Consider the following 20159-nt stretch of genomic DNA (forward strand, 5'->3'; position numbering starts at 1 on the left):
AACTCATACATTCAATTAATCATTAAGTTTACGAGTTTTTATTATATACGTTTACTATAAAGTAGAAGAGGCTTAACTTTTAAAAAGTAAGATTTTCGTCTTTATCCGACATTGATTGGAGACTTAAACAGTCAATTTGATGAATAACATGCAACATTTTTTCAAAATTCTTTCAACTTGACCATGTCACATGTGTTCTAACAGAATAAAAGTTACTATTTCAGTAAGTGCAATTATTGACCCAGTTTTTCAGCAGAAATTAAAAAATGTACAATCTCAAATTTATGTCTCATATTTTAGCTACTAAAAATGTATAACATTTGCGTTACCTATATCATTGATAAAAACAAATAATATAATACATTTTTTCAAATAAATAATATTACTTAAGCCTTAGATTCTAAGCAGAGTTATGAATGTATTGATTTTACAATGATGTATGTTTTTTTTTCTGTATGCCTGTCGTCACCTTTTTAATCAGTAAAAATGAGTAGATTTTCAACTTTAAGGATTGTTTAGTATCTAATTGAAGTGGATTCAAATTATTTAACATTTAATTTAAGATATACATAAGTTTTCTTGTATTTGCATCATAATATTAAAAACCCATGTATATAATTTTTTTTTATATTCATTTGAAGTTAAATTTTTACAAAATTCGTCAAAGTCATAAAGATTCAAGTATTTTACAGTAAACAGTTTATAAAATATGTAATATTTATAGCTAAGATTTGAAAATTGGATAAGATATTTTTTGTAAGTAGTTCATACAGGAACTATGAAAATCTAAAGAAATATGCAACTATTTCTTATAGATATTTAAGTTCAAATTTGGACAAAATTACGTATTTTAATCATGAATAATGATGTTAATTATTTTGTTATAATTTTAAAACATAATTCAATGGAACTTAAAAGTTTGCGTATATTATAAATTTTACTTTAAACAATGGCATTGTCAACTTACGTAGATTAATTTAAAGATACCGCCTATTTATCTATACATAAACCTATTCACACTGTTTAACGATAAGGTAGGAAGCATCGACTCAAAAGTTAATAGCAATAATATAATAGAGTATAATTATATTTATTGTTATTTTAATCATTAAATATTAATTATGTAATAAATGCAATGTTTTTGTTAAAAATTAAATCAACCCATCATAATACTAATAGTAAAATATATTACTTTGATAATAATATCAAAAAAAACATATCATGAAATGTACTTAGTGATATAAGCAGACTGACCCTCTCCTCTTCGTCTAGAATCGTTATTCATGTATAATTAATTACACTTGAATTCAAATTTAACACATCCAAACAATGGCCCACTCAACATTTTTTGTACAGTAAAATAGTATCATCCACTTGCTTTCCTTTATTGCATAATCTATGAAACTCAAAAAGCATTTTAGATATTTACTCGTATATATAAAAATAATTTAACGTAAATACTGTGGCTAGCTCATAATGTTTTATTATTTACTGTTTTAAATTATATAATAATAAATATTCTTTATGTTTCAATTAAATATCACATTGAACAAATTATCAATAATAATGAATAAATCTGAAATATTGAGATATAATAATTAGGTTATTCCACAATTCATCGTTTAATTAGCTTATAAAACTACATTTTATTGGCATAAAAATATCTACTCATAATCAAAAGTAATAACAGTTATGATAATGATAGTCTAAGGTTCTTCATTCTATACTCATTATTATGTCTTTCACAGTTTCCATTAAGATCACTTTTAAGCATATATATGCCGTGCGATTTTCTCGTGCATCTTGACATCTTGTTGATAGATGGAACATGAGTGTGTCAGAATATTAATTGCAGTACCTATCCAGATAATAGATAGCCTTAGTACACGAAAGTACAATCGTATGCTACATTGCATTCTAGAAATCTGTTGGTTAATATGATATAGCAAAATTATTTCATTAGGTATTATAGTAGCAAATACTTTGAGCTATTTCATTAAATTATATTAATATAACAGTAAAGCGTACGTTGCAGCGCATACCATAGTTTACTAATATTTACTCTATTTATTTATCTACTTTACTCGTAGGTTCAATATGATATTTATAGCATCTGAAACTTCTTATTAAAGGAAAATATTTACTTGAAAATAATTAAATAAAGGACTAGTTCTGTAGAACTAAAATAGTAATATAATATAATTTAATATTTAATAATACTGTAACATTAATAAAAATATTTAGGGTTAAAATTAATACAATATGGTAAACATTTTATTTTTTTTTAATTATCTGAAAATAATAAACTACATAAACCAACATTTAATTAAAACAAAAAAAAATCAAACATATTGAAAAAACCCAATCAAGTGTAACATCTTTTTATCCAATATTTCAAATTTTGATTATAAAAATGAATTGCTTAGATTATTTAAAGTTGTACGGTTATATTTTTATTATATTATTTATAGTGTTAATATATTATATTGCATGCTTATAATAATATGCAAAGCATAAAATAATCACCCAAAGAATGAATATTTGTTTTAAAATAACATTATTGAAAGAAGGAAAAATATTAAAGAATTTTAAAAAAAAACTTCAAAAATAAATCATTTAATCAAAAAACGTAATATGTAATATTTTTAATTATAATAAGGTTAAAATAATATCATACACTATAAACTTAAGAGGTTCTAATTTAACGCCTTAATATGATCGTATAGGTAATATATTGAATAGTCTGCTTGTTAGGTCAACTATTCGTATGCTAAACATATCTACTGTTTTATGTATGCATAATAATTATAGTATTAGCATTTATAATATAATTATATAAATTTAAATTTATGGGCAAAGTTTTTGTGATTTAAACTAACTTTCAATTAGCTAATGATACATTCAAAGGGTCAGATCACAAACTTAACTTGGTACATTTTTTATTCGTCTTCATATTCTAAAGGCACTATTTTTTTGTTTTCAATTTCTTAACCTACAGAAATTGTAAGACATAATACATTTTATCAGTGTTTAAAATTTGATTTCATGAACGTTTTTAGGTACAACTACCCAAGTAAATCTTAATAGTGCCACTTAAAATAATTATTTTAAAATATCTAAAATAATTATACCATTAACTATGAATATACCTTAAAAAGACACCGAATATGATGTCTTCGTTATACAAATATATAACATGACAAATTTAACATTTATAATATTTCATTTGACTCTGTTGTTTTTAAAATTAAAGTAAATGAACCAATTTTAAAATTTAAAAGTAAGATTATTATCTAAAGAAACTCAGAGCCTTTTATTGATATTATTTTAATTTTAAAGCAAGTTGATAATTTCCGTACATAATCATTTAAAAATATTCCAAACTATTACAGATTTAAGTAGTCATACCGTGCTTAAAATTTAAATATGAATAAAAATCCCTAATATTATATTAATAATAATCTTACCTGAATATTTTATAACAAATCAATTCACTCTAGTTTTAAAAATAATAGATCGGTAATAAAATGGATTATTATGAACATAAAATTCGTCTTATATTATTATACGTTTGTATAATTTAAATAACATCCTCTTTAGATTAGGTCAAATAAAGTTAACCAACAACCTCTAAACTGAATATTTTAATTAATTAGTCTATATTGTTATTTGTTATACTATGGTAAAATTGTAAATACTGCAATTGTAACAAAAGGCCTCAATTTAATCAGTATGATTTGTTTAATCTTAATACATAAATAAATAAATAATGAATATTGACCATATCAAAATAAGTATAAAAGCTATACATTATATTGTTGATATTGGTAAATAATGTGAAACCGTTTAAAATCATATTTATTTAACACAAATTAAGTGTGAATCAATAAACAATAAAAAAAAAATATATATATATCATTTTAGTTTTTACTTAAATGTGTGTGTAAAAAAAGTTTATTTAGTTTAATATTAAATAGTGTCACCATTATGTATTTTTAGGAATAAAATTAACGTTATAGAATTTTCATTAAAAGCAATATTTGTCGTTGACATTATATAGATATAACGTATTAACGTACATGATTAAAATTTAAATTTAAATTTAGAATTACATTCCCGAATCATGAGATCACTAATTTAAAGATCCCTCATTCTCTCTATACTAACTATACTATGTCGTTAATTTAACCAAGGTTATTAAAAATCTATTTTTTAAATTATGTTTTATTAAAAACTATTATAAATTGATCGTTTCTACAAAATAATATTCAATAACTTCAAACCGGACTCATATAACAGGTCATAACAGCACACACTATATTGAGAAAATTAATATGTCATACTTATCTTTTTATTTCACATGCAGCTATCGTTAACATGCATTTATAAATCAATATTTTATTGTATTTATAATTTACTAACTATAGACTATAAGTGACATAGTGTCATACTGTAACACGTCTATACCAATAATATCTAATATTGTATACAAGTTTGAATAAATATTTATCATCATCATCTTATTATCAAATGTAATAAAAAGATTAATCACAAGCTTTTTTCATAATTTTAATAAGTTGTTGACTGTGATTCCTGAATAAATTTCGGTATTTATAATGTTTACATACCATGATCTATACAATAATATAACAATATTATACTTTATTCATTAGTATTTTAGTAGAATAATTTAATAAAATTAATACATTAAACACATGCATATTAAATAATATAAATTATCTACTATAAAAATACATTTTATATTTTAGTATTTTTATGCATAAGTGGTGTTAGCAAATCGATTGATCGATAAACGAAAGGTCTATCACCATTTTCAACTAAGATAAAATAATAATTATATTTATATAGACCACAATAATGAGTGGTTAAACTTATAATAGGCATTATTAGATAGGTTGAGTAAACCCAACCTGGCGAGTGAACCAAATTTTTTACTTAAAAATCCCAAAATACAGTCACTACATAATATTTTATAAACAATTTATAAATTTTTTAAAAAATAATTGAATTATTATTATGTACTGTAAAGAAGTATATTTAGCCATACGGCTAAACATTTATAATTTTTTTTTTAAGAGTTTGAAATTCAAATTTTCACAAAATTCATTAAAACTGTAAAAATTAATTTTGTAGTTAAAAATTGATTAAAAATATTTAATTTTGTAGGCAAAGCTAAAAAATGTGTAACGAAATTTTTTATAATATATTATTACCACATTTTAGGAATATTAAAAATATATCAACATATATTTTTTTTATAAACATTGAAATTTAAACGAAAAATAACGATTTTAGTCTATTGTAATTGAAAAAAATATTAACTGCAGATACTTGAAACGTTTACCATGGCACATATTATAATTTTTCAAACATATGATATTTTCAAAACACTTACCTATACTAATTAAAGTCCCTTTTACTACGAAACTTTTCTATACTGTTCCACGGTACATAATATTGACCTTTAAGTTTTAACTAATACTTATAAGTTAATAACGATGATTTATGTGATATAATACCTGCTATATGATTGTAAATTATAATACTAATAGTTATTATTAAATTATACATACGAAATTTTGGTAAAAAGTGATTTTAAATACTATATTTCTAATAAAAATATTAAATACGACTCGGAAATTGTAAAAATTGCATATTGTTCTGTATGCTCTCAATTTATCGCAGGCCAAGCTAGAAATCTGAACTGTACAATAGAGAGTTGAAAATTGAAAATGCATATTTTACGTATTTTGTCAATTTTAGCAAAAAAAAAAAGTGCATGTTTCATTGATGTATACGCATACTATACAGTATACATATTTTATATTTTTCTAAAAACATTGATTTTTTTTCTTTCTTAACTTGTATATTTTAATTAATATTGAATATAAAACTCAAAATTTTCAACAACGGTATTTATGGTGATTTTAAAAATACTGAAAAAATATTTTTAATTATATTAAAAACCAGTTAAAAATGTTTTTCAGTTATAAACAATTATTAAGTATATTATTATTTTATCAATTTATTAACAAAATCTAATGTATTTTATTTTTTTATTTTTTTTTTGGAATTCAGAATATTTTTTTTGCATACTTTACACCATTTTTAATGCATATTTTATAACTTTTTCGTGCATATTTTTTTTTTTTTTAGCTCCTACAACTTCCGAGCCCTATAAATTACTAATAGAAAATTGTAATATAAACAAATTATGAAATATCCTCAAAAATAAAAGTTGACTTTCTTTTATATGCATTTAAAGTTGAAATTATGACGAAATTAGTCAAAATCACAGAAATGTGGAAATTAAATAAATTATAAACAATTTTAATTTTTGATAACTTAGTCTTAAAATGTAAAATTCTTCATAATATGTTATTGTTGTTCTTTCCGAAACTTAAAATTCTCAAAAATGCAAAAAATAATTTTTTTATAGATATTCTAAATTTTAAATTTTACATTTTGACGAAATTTAGAATAAAATCAATGTATAGTCAATTATATTAATATATATTTAACATTTAACACAATGCTTTTAAAACATAAATCTTAAATTCAATATTGCATTACTTGTATATAATAGTATGTTTAAAAGCTTATATAATCCTACATACCTAACATTTTTTCAAAACGAGTACCCTATTATTAAAATAAATTGAAATTAATACTTTAGACTATTATGTTTTATGTTTAATGTATACACGATTTATATACTAAATTAACAACTAACAGCAACTATTAAATATATATAATGATTATATTATTTTCCATTTTAGTCCGAAAAAAATTATCATCTGATAGAAAAAATCAATTAACAGTGTACTAGTGTACATATAAATGTACTCTTAGTACGATATCAATATAATATATTAATTTCAAATTTCAACCAAACTATTTTATTTTATAAATATCAACATAAGTATATTTTGAACGTTTTTAAGTACGATTTTATTTTCTTTTGTAAACTCTTTTTAATGTGCCCTGAAGTGAATACACTCCTTTGAAAATGATATTTCTTAATAATACGGATTCCGAACACACTTTCTGAAGAATTTTAATATTTTAACGCAAATCCATGCTTATGATGATTGTTAAAGAAAAACTGATATTTATCGAAAAGTTCATCATAATATGATTATCCTATCTTTTATTTTTTAATTTAGGCATAATTTTATCAAATACAACCATATTAGTGATTACCTTAAAATTCTTAATAGATACTGTATATGTTTAACCATTACAGCGAAACACCTCCTCATAAGTAGACATTTACGAATTTTACAGAATAAGTTTTAAATTTTTACAACCGTATTTGTGATTTATTTGCTTTTTTCACATTGTTTTTCTTTGCTATATATATCCAATCTATAATATGGTTACTTTATGATACTACACTGACAACACATCGATTATTTTATTTTGATGAATAGTGAGAAAATCTTTTATTTTTTTTTCCCCCACTTCTAAATCTTGATACATAATCATCGAAATGTCATAATCAAAAGCTATTATTGTTATCAAAAACTATACGTTTCTTTTTGATTATTTGATTTCCCTTTTTACCGCACTTTAGTTCACCGTCGTTTCTCCCTTGGCGAATGATGTTATCCACTCTTGTCCGGGAGTGGAAAATAAACAAAACAAATGGATGACTGAGAAAACCATTTAACAGAAAAGACACTCGACATTTTTACCATTCTGTACAGAAACAGTACAATAATTATTATTCTACGCGTAACGTCATCATCACGTCGACGAAAACATCGCTCAGAGTCTTGTTATCTCAATAACACAGTTTATTGCGCAGTGTTCTCCGAAGACCGTGACGGCCACTTCTATGCGTGTTAATCACTTCGAGTCTAGTGTTAGGGGTTTTCGACTGAACCGGTGGTGGTATGCGGCGGCGTCGGCGTAAAACATATGCACACGAAGGGGCTCGTTCGTGCGTGTGGGTGCGTGCGTGTGGGTGCGTTCACGGGCACGAGTGAGTGTATAGCGGCGAAGAGAAAAATATAAAGAAATGAGAGAGATAGAGTGAGTGATGGCGAGAGAGAGAGAGAGAGAGAGAGATAGTGAGCGAGAGAGAGAGTGAGCGACTGCTGTTAGACGGATAAAGACAATAATAATATTTTTATGTCGTACACAACAATAATGTGTAATACCATAGGACTGTGGTGGGGCGCAGGGAGAGACTATTATAACATACGTATTACGCAGATCGCCGACGTCGCCGCCGCCGTGGCCCGACCGACCGCCGACCGCCCGTCGGTCGCCGGTCGTCTCGTCGTCTCATTACTGTCGTAGCCGCGCCCGACGAGGCGAGCACACGGTAACGCGCCGAACGCTATCGCGGCCACCGCCGGCCAGATGTCGTCGCGACCGCGCGCAGTCCCTGCAGCCACCGCGCGCACCGGCGGCCAGCGACGGGCGAACCGCGGCCTGCGGCGGTGGTGGCTGCTGCCGCGATGCCGCCCCGCAGTCGCACTGCACTGCGGCCGATGCCGCCCCGCCCTGCTGCTGCTGCTGCTGCTGCTGACCGCCGCCGCCGCGATGGACTTGCGGCCCGACATCACCATGTCCATACACGGCGACCTAGCCGGTAGTGGAACGCCGAGCACTTTCACGGTCAATCAGGTCGGTAGTATTGTTGAGTGACGGCGATATTTTGGGGGGGAGAAGGAGGGGTTGATTTCGAAAACCGTAGATCGAATTAACGGTTTTCGAATTTTCGACGCACCTACAATAACGATTGTCGCTATTATTGTGTTTACACTGCTTGCATAATTATTATGAATTTTCTGCGATGGACGCCGCGCATTAGTTGTCACCATAATGTTATTGTTATGACGAGCACGTAAAGATGATATTATAACATTACAATTAATTATTTCCTCGCGATTCAAAAGGCGCGTACGCGGTCTAATACAGTAGACGCCGCTTATACGACTCACGGATATAAGGTTCAGTCGCTTATTAGACTCAAAATCATCTGGAACGGTCCGGACGTATCCAAATACATTAAAAAAAAAATCGGTTATAAGACTCAAATTTCGTAAAATAGATAGTAGAAAATAAACTTTTTTGGTTATAATTTAGAAATAAATTGGTATTGAAAAATTAAATAATATTCGTGTTGATTATTTCTAGTTTCTGTTAGTATCTTATAACGTATAATAATTTTTATCGCAGATTAAAGTTCACATTTATCGCAACGATAATTGTTATAGTGTACTGATTATCTGGCGGCTGCACAGTTATCGTAATATGTAATATTTACCTATTATAATTTTAGTTTTTTTGGGGGGATTATTAAATGTATTCAATAATAAAGTATGTAATACGTAATATGTGTTAATGTATTAAAATCAAAGCAAAATATGTAGTAAAATAAAATTTATAAATACGTAATTATTTTTTTTTTCTACTTCGCCTATAAGATTCATTCGGTTATAAGACTCACTTTGTGCTGGTCCCAAAATGAGTCTTATAAGCGGCGTCTACTGTATTATGTTACCCAAACCACGGTAAATTCTCTCCTGAAGTTTTGCGGTATGGTGCATTTTGTTGAACATAGCGTTTCACCAACGTACTAAACTATTTACTCAAGACTCGAGACTTCTAAACGTTCCGTTATCCTACCGGTAATCTGTGTAAACATTTCCGAGGAAAATATCGCTGTAAACAAATTTAATTTAATTATGAATGAAAAGTAAAAATTATATAGATGACAGTGATAACGTCACAGAATATAGTACCTGATCTTTTAAGTACCTACTCAGTACCTAACACGAATTACCAAAATCGATAAATATTTTAACCAAAAAATCATAACTTGGTGAGACGGTTATTGAAAAATTCTAAACTAACATTAAAAACAACAACATTGTTTTAAGATTACAACCGGATTCGAAATTTCAGAGTCGGTCTATCGCTGAGACACCATCTAAAATATTTTTATAAAACTATAAATATGATAAATATATATATTAATATAGAAATATATAGTCTCCCACCTCATTAGAATGACATTTCTATGAATGCTATTGAAACTTTTTTTTTATTCTTATTATTTAATTATAGTTAATCAAAATTAATGTGACTATCTATTGATAGTTCACTATAAATTACACTATTTTGTTCATTAAAGTATAGAATAACAAGAAAACTACGTTATAATATAATATATAACATATAATATTATGTTTAATGCACAATCAACTACTTAGTTAAAATTCACAGAAACAGTTATTACTTATTATTTATCAACCTAATCTAACTGTGACAGTTAATCTTTTTCTGTGAAGAGATAAACATTTTATTTTAGCTACTATTGTCGCTTTAAATAAGTTCATTGCATAGATGTTTAATGACGATTTATTTCATACTCCCAACTGCCAAAAAATGAAAAATAAAAAAGTACACTTGGCTCGTATCCATTGTTAATGTATGTTAATTTTCAATACGTTTACGATGTGGAAAAAACGTTTGATAAAAACATGAAATTTAATAAACTTATTATAGTAAAATATGTGCTTTTGAGTTTGATACATATTATAAATTTATCATTCTACTGATTTTTATGAAGCAAATTTGCATGATATAATACGTATATTATGTAAAAATTACAAACATACCATACAATATTTCTACTTAAACTTAAGGATACAATAATATACTTGAAACTATTTACTACTTCAATACTTGTTTACTATAGTGTATTAAAATAAATATCAATAATCAGTGCCTGACTTGGGGGGGGGGGCGTGAAGGGACAGAGTCCCCCTTATTTTTTAATTTTTTTTTAGCGTACCTCTTCTATTTGCCCCCACGGTAATATGACGGTTAATTTTGTGTGGAACGCTCGTTTATCAAACATCCGATGAGTCCACCTTCTATTTTTTTTCTAAATCAAGCACTGTCAATAATAATATTTAACGATGTTATGTCGTTATTAAAGAGATACAAGCACTTTGCGTACTGTTTATTTTTTTTTTCTAGTCCACAATCAACATTCAAAAATTTGTGAAGAATAAAATTACCCATTACAAAATATATTTACAATGATATTTATAAAAGTATAATTAGTTAATTTGTTAAAATATTGTATCAAAACAATATAATATATATTTAAATTTACAAAATGCTTCTTTTTATTTTTTTTTTTAATCCAATAATATTTATTAAAATCTAAAACTAATATATCAAATCCTAAATATTATTTTTCAAGAATACTTACTAATCATAAATAAAAATTTTAAATGAATGCACTTTATCTATGTTGCGCGTGAGTCTGGGAAAGAAAATAAATGTTACGCGATAATATCCTCTTAAGCTACTGACTTGTATGCCTGGACGGATAGCATGAGTATTCTGGATTAATAAATTAATAACTTATGTAATTGGTAAAATAAAATTATATTCATGGATTCAAAAGTCAAGGACTATGGATTAATTATTAGTACTTATAAATTAAACTTTAAAGCATCCTAATGGATAAACAAATGTTTTTTCAGAAGCGTGTGGATATTAAAAAATATTGTACATTTCCACTTATAAAAACCATTTCTAGTTGGGTAATTAATAAATCAGTTTTATTGTCAACGACAATTCGATATATGAATTAATTAATCCAATGAAATGATTAAGTAAATATTAATTTTTACTAGATAGATTTATTTGGATAATATGTACCTATATGTGTCATGTTGTTAACATTAGATATTATATTATAACGATAATTGTCACGACTGACCTTGTTAAACAATCCGAATCAAAACTAACAATAATATATATTATTATTTACGGTATAACTATATTTTATAAATAGTAATATTAATAATTTCTAGACGTATTAAATAAATATTAATTTAAAAAAATAATTGTAACCGATTTGATATGTTAAAACCGTTTTGTATAAAAAATATTTAATCAAATATTAATTTACCTCCAATAATAGTTAAAACATTAAATAATTCTTTTAATAAAAAACTTCTATAAAACATCATTTAATAACTTATCATTTATAAATGTTGAATAATTTAATAAACAAATTTAAATATTATTAAAAATAGTTTTTTTTTTTATATATAAATGACGAAGCTAAGATGTTTTAAGCATATTTTTATTTTATTTGAAATAGTTCATAATATACTAGTCAAATATATTTCAATATTTATGTTTAGAAATTTAAAAAAATAATTAATTTAATTTTTAATTATTTAGTAAAATAACATTCACATCAAAGAATAATTAAAAGTTTAAGTTTAATTTAAGCAAATAATAATATACAATAAAGTAATAAACAATACTACATTTTGTTGCTGTTTGCTAACTTTCAACTGATTTCATTCTTTATATCCATAATTCATATACATCATAGAAATTTATATGACAATTATATATTAGTGTTTTAACTCTGTACCTAATTTTCCGAGCTGATTAAAACTGCTTCAGATGTATTATTTGTTTCACACGATTGAAATATATTTAACCACTCACTCACGTAACACGTCTCGCCTTGTTTCAGGTCTACACTATAGTTTCAAATATCGAATTCAGACTAAGAGATTTGTCAAATACATTAAGACGGGACCAACAAACAGAAAGAATAAATTCCAGAATAGACATAATATTCAATAAGCTCAGTCATTTAGAAGTTTCCAACGAAATGTGGTTTGATAAATTTCAACAGGTATATAAAATAAAATGTTAAATTTTAATAAAAGTTAAGATATTATTATTATCATCAATATCTAACTATGTATAATAATATATAAGTACCATAATTTAGCTTTAATATGTATCACTAGTACAACGATACCCACTTTTATCCACTCTATTATTACAATGTACAGATTAGTCTCTATGTATTTATATTCCTCTATTGAACTGCAATATAAAATATTTTTTTTTCAGTGTTTGAACCGTAACATGACGGTTAGACTACGTTAGAGTTACAAAATATTGTATTATTAGACTAAAAATCATAATGTAAATATTATTATTATACCGAACTATGTAATTATGTAAACCATTTGGCATTTCAGTCAGTGATGGAGGAATGTGGTCCGAACCACATGACCAGACGTCTCGACAAGGCTCAGCAACAACTAGAAATTACATTAGAACACATGGAGACCACACTACAGACTGTGCAAAATCATCAGGTCAATATGAATAACACGCAGATATGTTAAATTAATAACAAAATATATAGTCTATTTTTACCAAAGAGTATTTTATTTTTCAATAATATAATAATATATAATATATATATATATTATAGGTACATTAATTGTTATTAACACACACATAAATATTATAAATACTATATTTATGTATAGAAGTACTAAGCATTGTATATTATTATAAGTATTTATATTTAATACTATATAATTCATTAAAAAACAATACTTTCAATGACGACGTAATTCGTTATTTTCGACTTTGTTAGGCTAATGAGTGATGTGTAATATTGGAAAAATAAGTAGGTATTATTTTTGATTTAAAAAATAATTATAATAGATTAATGGTGAAATAATGCTACTTTTGCTACTGAAAAAGTATTGACAAGACATAACAAATAATAAATTACTGCATGATATTATACGTTGCATCGAAATAATTAATAAACACATTATTTATTTATAGATAATAAAACGTATGCATTTTAATTGGGTAGTGTTGATAGGATCGAGAGAAAAGGGAAATAAATAACTCGCTGGTAACATGCGTTTTTAATCAACGGAGGCTACTGGCTGCCGGCTGGTTTTAACAGGCAATCGGCCAAAGATGAAAAGAAAACGATGCGTTACTTAACAGACCGTTTTGTCCATTTGGACTGTGTTACAGAAAGAACTGGAGAAAGAAATCAAGAAAGTGGTTGACAGACAGACAGAATTGTCCACTGACATTCAAACTATGCAAAAAGATATGAACTCCGAGTTTGAGAAACACAATTCTAATCAGATTACCTTCAAGAAACAGTTACAAGTAAAATAAAAATATTGAACGTATGCCTATTACCTATGCTTGAACCTTAGAACAATTTATTTATCGGCAAGATGGATTCTTAAAAATATTATAGTTAAAATAAATTGTAAAAATACCGTTATTTCTTTTTCAAAATGTTTAAAAAAAAAATCTATTTGAATGCATAAATTTTACAGCGACTTCTATAACTAATAACTAATAACTAATAAGTAATAACATAATAATTATTACAGTCTGCACACAATCACTAAATCAAATTCTTTAGAAATTTAGTCCTTATATCGTATGCATAAAGTTATTTTTCAACATAGGACCAAACTACTTACTTTTTGATTTAAAACAAAGATAAAAGGTCATTAACAGTTTTGAAATTTATAGTCATGAAAAACACAATGTTTGTACTCATGTATTTTATAAATAATTTACAATACTATTTATAATTTTACTTCTAACTCTTAATTAATTGAACATAATTTAAAGGAGCATTATAAATACATACTACACACTTTTTTAATCATTTTGTCAATATACTTATATACATAAGGTTTATAGTTTATTTTTTGATATTTCATAAATACCATAATAATAGGAATAAACCAAAAAATCATATAATTTACATTTTCATTTCGAATTAAACTTTCCAAATTCGGAATATCTGTCAATCAGAAAATATATAAATCAACTTCTGAAAATTAATCATGATAAATTATCATTATTATATCTTTTTCGTAATTATTTTTTCTGATATTGGAATATTTCAAGTTTCTAAAGTTACTTAATATTTAATTTTTTTCAACAAACTACGTTAAAATTAAAACTTAAGACTAGTTATCTATCATAAAAAGAAGAATATTGTAATTATTGTAAGCTAAACTTGTTTTTTTTTTTTAATTTCAATAAGAAAAAATTTTAAGAAATCTAGTTGGTACTAAGTTTCAAGATTAGTATTAAAATTAAAATTTTTATAAATTGAACTAAAAAATAATTTAATAGTTTCATGATTTTATCAACATTGAAAACCTCTATCGCTTATTAAAAAGCCATAACTGTACTTTTAATTTTTTTAATTTCTGTAAGAACAACCTATGAGGAACTTTTTATTTAATTTTCAAGCTTTTAAACTTGGGAAAAATTTAGAAAATTAGAAATTTAATTACCTAAATAAATAATCAAAATTAATTTTTTTTTTTACTTCTAAATCCCATTAGTAAATGTTATATTCAATTTTCATAGTTAGAAACTACACTCAACATGAATAACTGAATCATTTTTACTGCTTTGAAAAGAAATAATAGATAAAAAAAAAAGTCATGTATACCATGCAATACCAATGTAAACGTATTTTAATTGTTCGTGTAATTTTCATCGTCTCATTCCTATTCTAAAATTGCTATAGTCATTTTGGTCGCAATTATATTGTTTATTGTGTTTCTTTTATTTTTTTCAGGACACTATTGCAAATTTATCTCAACAATCGAAAGTCATGGACAGATCACTGAGTACCTGTTCGTGTAATCAAGACAGCGATTCCAGTCAAATTCCAGACATAACAATTAACAATCATAAACTAACGACAACGGTAGGTGCCGTTCTAATACTATTTTAAATACGAGTAGTCTTAAAATTGTTATGTTCTTTCTTTTTTTTTTCTGGCTTTTAAAACTCTATAAGAGTCTTAGCCGTCAATACAACCTCACGCTACCTATCTCTGTCAAGCACCATTTCCCTCCATGCATCTATCCCCATATTCCTTAGATCTTCTCCGACAACATCGATCCATCTTTTCCTGGGTCTTCCTCGGGGTCTCTTTCCGTATGGTTTCCATTCTAGTGTTAGTTTAGTAGTATCGCTTTCCTTCCAATTGTTATGTAGCAATGAAATATCTGTTTTTAACTGTACAGAATATTTAATATTGGTTACCTAGTTAGGATAAAAATTTATAACTTTGAAATAACATACCTTACGTTTCTGAGAAAATATTAAAATTGTACATGATGTCTCGTAGATAAATAATATGTACAATGGACTCAAAGAACGTTCAGATCACATTAGCATCACACTCAAGGAATTGGTGGAGAACACTGACAAGTATCGGCGGAGATTGGACTCTGATAGACGTGGCGTGATTAACGAGTTTTTGGATAGTAAGAATGAAAGATAATTATTATTTATCACTGTTGAAGATTGTAATAACCAGAGCCGGATTGGTCTAGCGAGCTACCAAGGAAAACTCGGTAGGCCGCTCAAAATATAGGCTCGTTTTGAGTGTTGGTCTTATTTATTTTTTTATATTTGTAATAAATTAGTAGGTACAAACATTACCAAAAATATAATTAATTTGAATTATTTAAATCGTGTAGTAACTGTAACTGTAATCAAATGTTAGAAAACTCAGTAGGCCAATACTTTACCAATCCGGCTTGGTAATAACAATCTAAAAACAAAAAACTTTTTAAGTGTTCATCTTTATAAATCATCGTTAGCCATAGACGAATTCACTTACTAAATTAGATTTACTGTTTAAGTTTTTTTAAATTAATTTTCGCTCCATTAGTGATGTATGTAATTAAATATTTAATCCACTAAATTTTCACTTATACTGGACGATGGATAATGATCATATTTCTATGTCTTTTTTCTCAATCTTGTATGTCTATCAAAATCCATGTATGAATTTATGGTATTACATAATTTTGTGCTTCGTTCACGCCATTTAACATATTTTTAAAACATACTAAATGACAATTGAAATTATCAACTGTCGCTAACATTTAATTTAGGGTTTAACCCAACTCTATTGCTGACACTTAGAAATGGAGAGCAGAAATAAATAAAAATACTTAGAAAATGAAAAAACTTGTAATATTACAATAATGTACATAGTGGATACTAGCATATCATTAAAGTTATCCAGACATTTTTCTAGGGAGGGGGCAAAATTAATGTAAAAATAAATGAAGATTTTTTTATACATTTTATTTATAGAACATTATTATTTTTCGTCATTATTACATTAAATTATTATAACAATTAGGTAACAAATTTAAAATTTTAGGGGGTAGGGCAAGTGCTCTGTCTTGCCTCCCCCTAGGGACGCCCATGGGTTACCTAATGTATGATGAATGAATTATGTCTTTGAATGTTTGAACGCTCTATATTTTCAATTTGTTATATCTAATCGTACATAGTATAAAATAAACAATAAAATTATGTAGTTAATATTAATCGAATACATGTATCACATATTTTCAAAAGGTCAAGTTCGCTAGTATTATTAAAATAATAATTTTATTACATTAACACATAACATTAAATATTGAAAAAGATACCATCCCTGGCGATCGATCAACGAACTAGTCACCAAATATTGATAGAGTAAGTTTTTTTTTTTTAATACATTTTTATAGGTTTTTTGGAAGCGGCCATCGACAAAATAACAGTAATTCAGAAAAATTCAGAAAACGAACTCGAAGCCAAATTCAAAGAAAATTTGCAATTACTCGTAGATGGACAAAACTTATTTATGGACAATTGTCACCGGTTGCAATCAAACGAACGGCAAATCGAGAATGATATGGTCGATATATTGAAAAGGATATTAGATCGTATTGATAACAAGTGAGAGCAATTACAATTTTTTTTAAGTACTTTTTTTAAATAGGACATACGTACCTACCTAATGTAGGTATATGAATGTAAAATTCATTGCCTTGCCTAAACTCAAATTCATTAGAATTGATGCGTATGGTCATAGACGAGTGACCATACAATATAGATCTTTAGGAAAAGTATATAAATGCAAACAGTGGATATTTTAAATAGTATTTAGTTTTTTTTTTTAGTTACTAAGTCAATAAAGAATAAATACCACATCAGATTTTTTTTATTGTTTTATTTTATATTTATTAAATATAAACTTTTGTATAAGGTACAGAACTTATTGTAAGATTAGGTACCTATTTCAAGTAACAAAAAAAATATAGAATAAAAATTCCTCAATGCAATTCGACGGTTTTGTTTTACTCAAATAGACCTTATTTTCTTTGCAATTCACACAGTATAATACTATAATCTGTAAAAAGTATAATAGAATAAATTTAGGATAATAGGATTATCTATTTTCAGGAGCAAGTCCGAGAGCACAACTTTGGAACAAATACCGAAAACGTTGAAAACCCAAAGCAATCTGGAGGAAAAAATGTTCGCGGAACTGTCGGAACTCATCAAAACACAGTCTGATCAAGTGACTAGAACGGTAGCTTACTCCACCAACCAAGTGTTAAAGTTACACCATGACTTAACGAACATTTCCAATGCGCTGATGACCGTTCACAATGGTGGTGGACTCAGCAATGTCACCGTTACAACGACGGTAAGCCTTTTAATGGTCGTTATGCACGATTATAATAATATAATATAACACTATGCCTCTTATATAAGAAATTCGAGACTTGGTAATCAAAAAATAGCCCAGACCTTAAGCTTTTTATACATATTTTTATTTCTTAGCATTTTCAATCGTGCACTAACAAAAAAAAAAACTATCCCAGATGTTCTAAAATTCGTAATACTAGCGTAAGTACCTACCTCCTAATATAGATCTCCGATCACTGTAACAAATGAAAGATATACTATTTTTGTAAATCGACAAAAATATTTGAACATATATAAATATATAATATAGGTAGGTTCCTATATAATATTATTGCATTTCACATTTCCAATCATTATTGAAATACTTGCACATGAGTGCATAACGCAAGCTTTCAATATAATATTAAACATGTAAACTATTATACAATTACATTTATGTATCGTGTAGATTGCATAAACGTACTGTTTGTTGAAACTTTAATACATTTTGATTTACCTACTTAATTTTTTTGTGTAAAAATAAATTTAATAGCCCCACCAATTTGTTTCTTTTTTTATCATTCAGATATTGTTTTGATATCATGTTTTATCAAGATATAATATAAAAACATATAATATTATAAAATGAGAAGAATAAAAAAATATATAGGTAGACATTAAATAAGGTATTTAATTTTAAAGCGTTCGATATCTATAATTTTATTTGAATACGACGTCACTCCATCAACAATAATACAAATACAATTAATATCAGTGGCGGCGCGAAATTGTGGAGGCTTTGAAGCATATTGTATATTTTAAATATTTTTACCACCACCCTTAATAAGTAGCAGTGGCCAAAGAGCTTTCAAACATGAAGCAATTGCTTCAAATAATCCTATATCCCGCCGCCACTGATTAATATGATTGATTTTTATTATACCTATGATGCGATTTACATAATAAATTACGTTTGGACAAATTTGTCATAAGAAATTGTATTATGGTTACAAATCTTCTAAAAATCAACTTCGTATTTCAGGATATGAACGACAGACTACCTTTGCACAATACCAGCAACAGCCATATCAATAACCCGTCAACTTCAAAAAACAAGTCCAACAACGAAAAACTTTCAACGACTATGCCTAAACAGAACCGTTCTCCACATGATTAGAATAAAAAAAAACGCGTAAATAATACCTACGATATAAACATTAAATTAATGTCATAAATTTTTCCAAATACATACATATTAATATATTATTATAATAGTTTAACACTATTGATATTTAATAAAAATAAATAAACTTAATGATGTCGGTTCACTTAAATGGATTTGACTATTATATAATATTATGATTGCTGAATAAATCTAAAACAATGTTATTTTTATCTGTTCTGCGGTTGTTTTATTGTATTTTAACATTTTTAATAAAATGTAATAATTACTTACATCATTTTAAATTTATAATTTATTTTATAGCAAATAATAGGTAGGTTATACTTTTTATCAAATAATTTATAGCACACAGTGACTAGTGAGTCACTGAAGTGTGACTTACTGTGAGTTGGTGCGGCTATGCACCAACAATTCATAATCAAAAGACTTTTATCAAATGATTGATTATAACTAGGTATAAATTCAAAACAAAAGAAACAGAAAAACATATAAAAAAATTTTCCAACAAATTAACTTCTCAACTTTTTTTCTCCTGTACAAACCTTAAAAATGTTAAAAGTCGCACTAGCTAGTATTTACCTAATTAAATAGGTATTCTAGAGATATT

General features: G+C 26.5%; 1 protein-coding gene across 1 annotated transcript; it reads left to right on the top strand.

The window, feature by feature from the left end:
* The first annotated feature begins 8391 nt into the window (after positions 1-8391).
* LOC112603656 lies at positions 8392-19617 on the top strand. The gene is made up of 9 exons (XM_025352348.1): positions 8392-8658; positions 12551-12715; positions 13071-13190; positions 13876-14016; positions 15464-15595; positions 16022-16160; positions 17424-17634; positions 18142-18388; positions 19412-19617. The coding sequence occupies exons 1-9, from the start codon at positions 8392-8394 to the stop codon at positions 19544-19546; spliced, it is 1557 nt and encodes a 518-aa protein (XP_025208133.1). The 3' UTR covers positions 19547-19617.
* The last annotated feature ends 542 nt before the right edge of the window (positions 19618-20159 follow it).

The sequence above is a fragment of the Melanaphis sacchari genome, unplaced genomic scaffold (genome assembly GCF_002803265.2).
Source record: "Melanaphis sacchari strain LSU unplaced genomic scaffold, SCAv2.0 Contig0_pilon_pilon, whole genome shotgun sequence".
NCBI lineage: Eukaryota > Metazoa > Arthropoda > Insecta > Hemiptera > Aphididae > Melanaphis > Melanaphis sacchari.

Excerpts from the sequence above, each read along its gene's own strand:
- LOC112603656 (XM_025352348.1), top strand. The coding sequence starts at position 8,392 with ATGTCGTCGCGACCGCGCGCAGTCCCTGCAGCCACCGCGCGCACCGGC. Across the intron at positions 8,659-12,550 it reads GCACTTTCACGGTCAATCAG|GTCTACACTATAGTTTCAAA; the intron begins GTCGGTAGTATT and ends GCCTTGTTTCAG. Across the intron at positions 14,017-15,463 it reads CCTTCAAGAAACAGTTACAA|GACACTATTGCAAATTTATC; the intron begins GTAAAATAAAAA and ends TATTTTTTTCAG.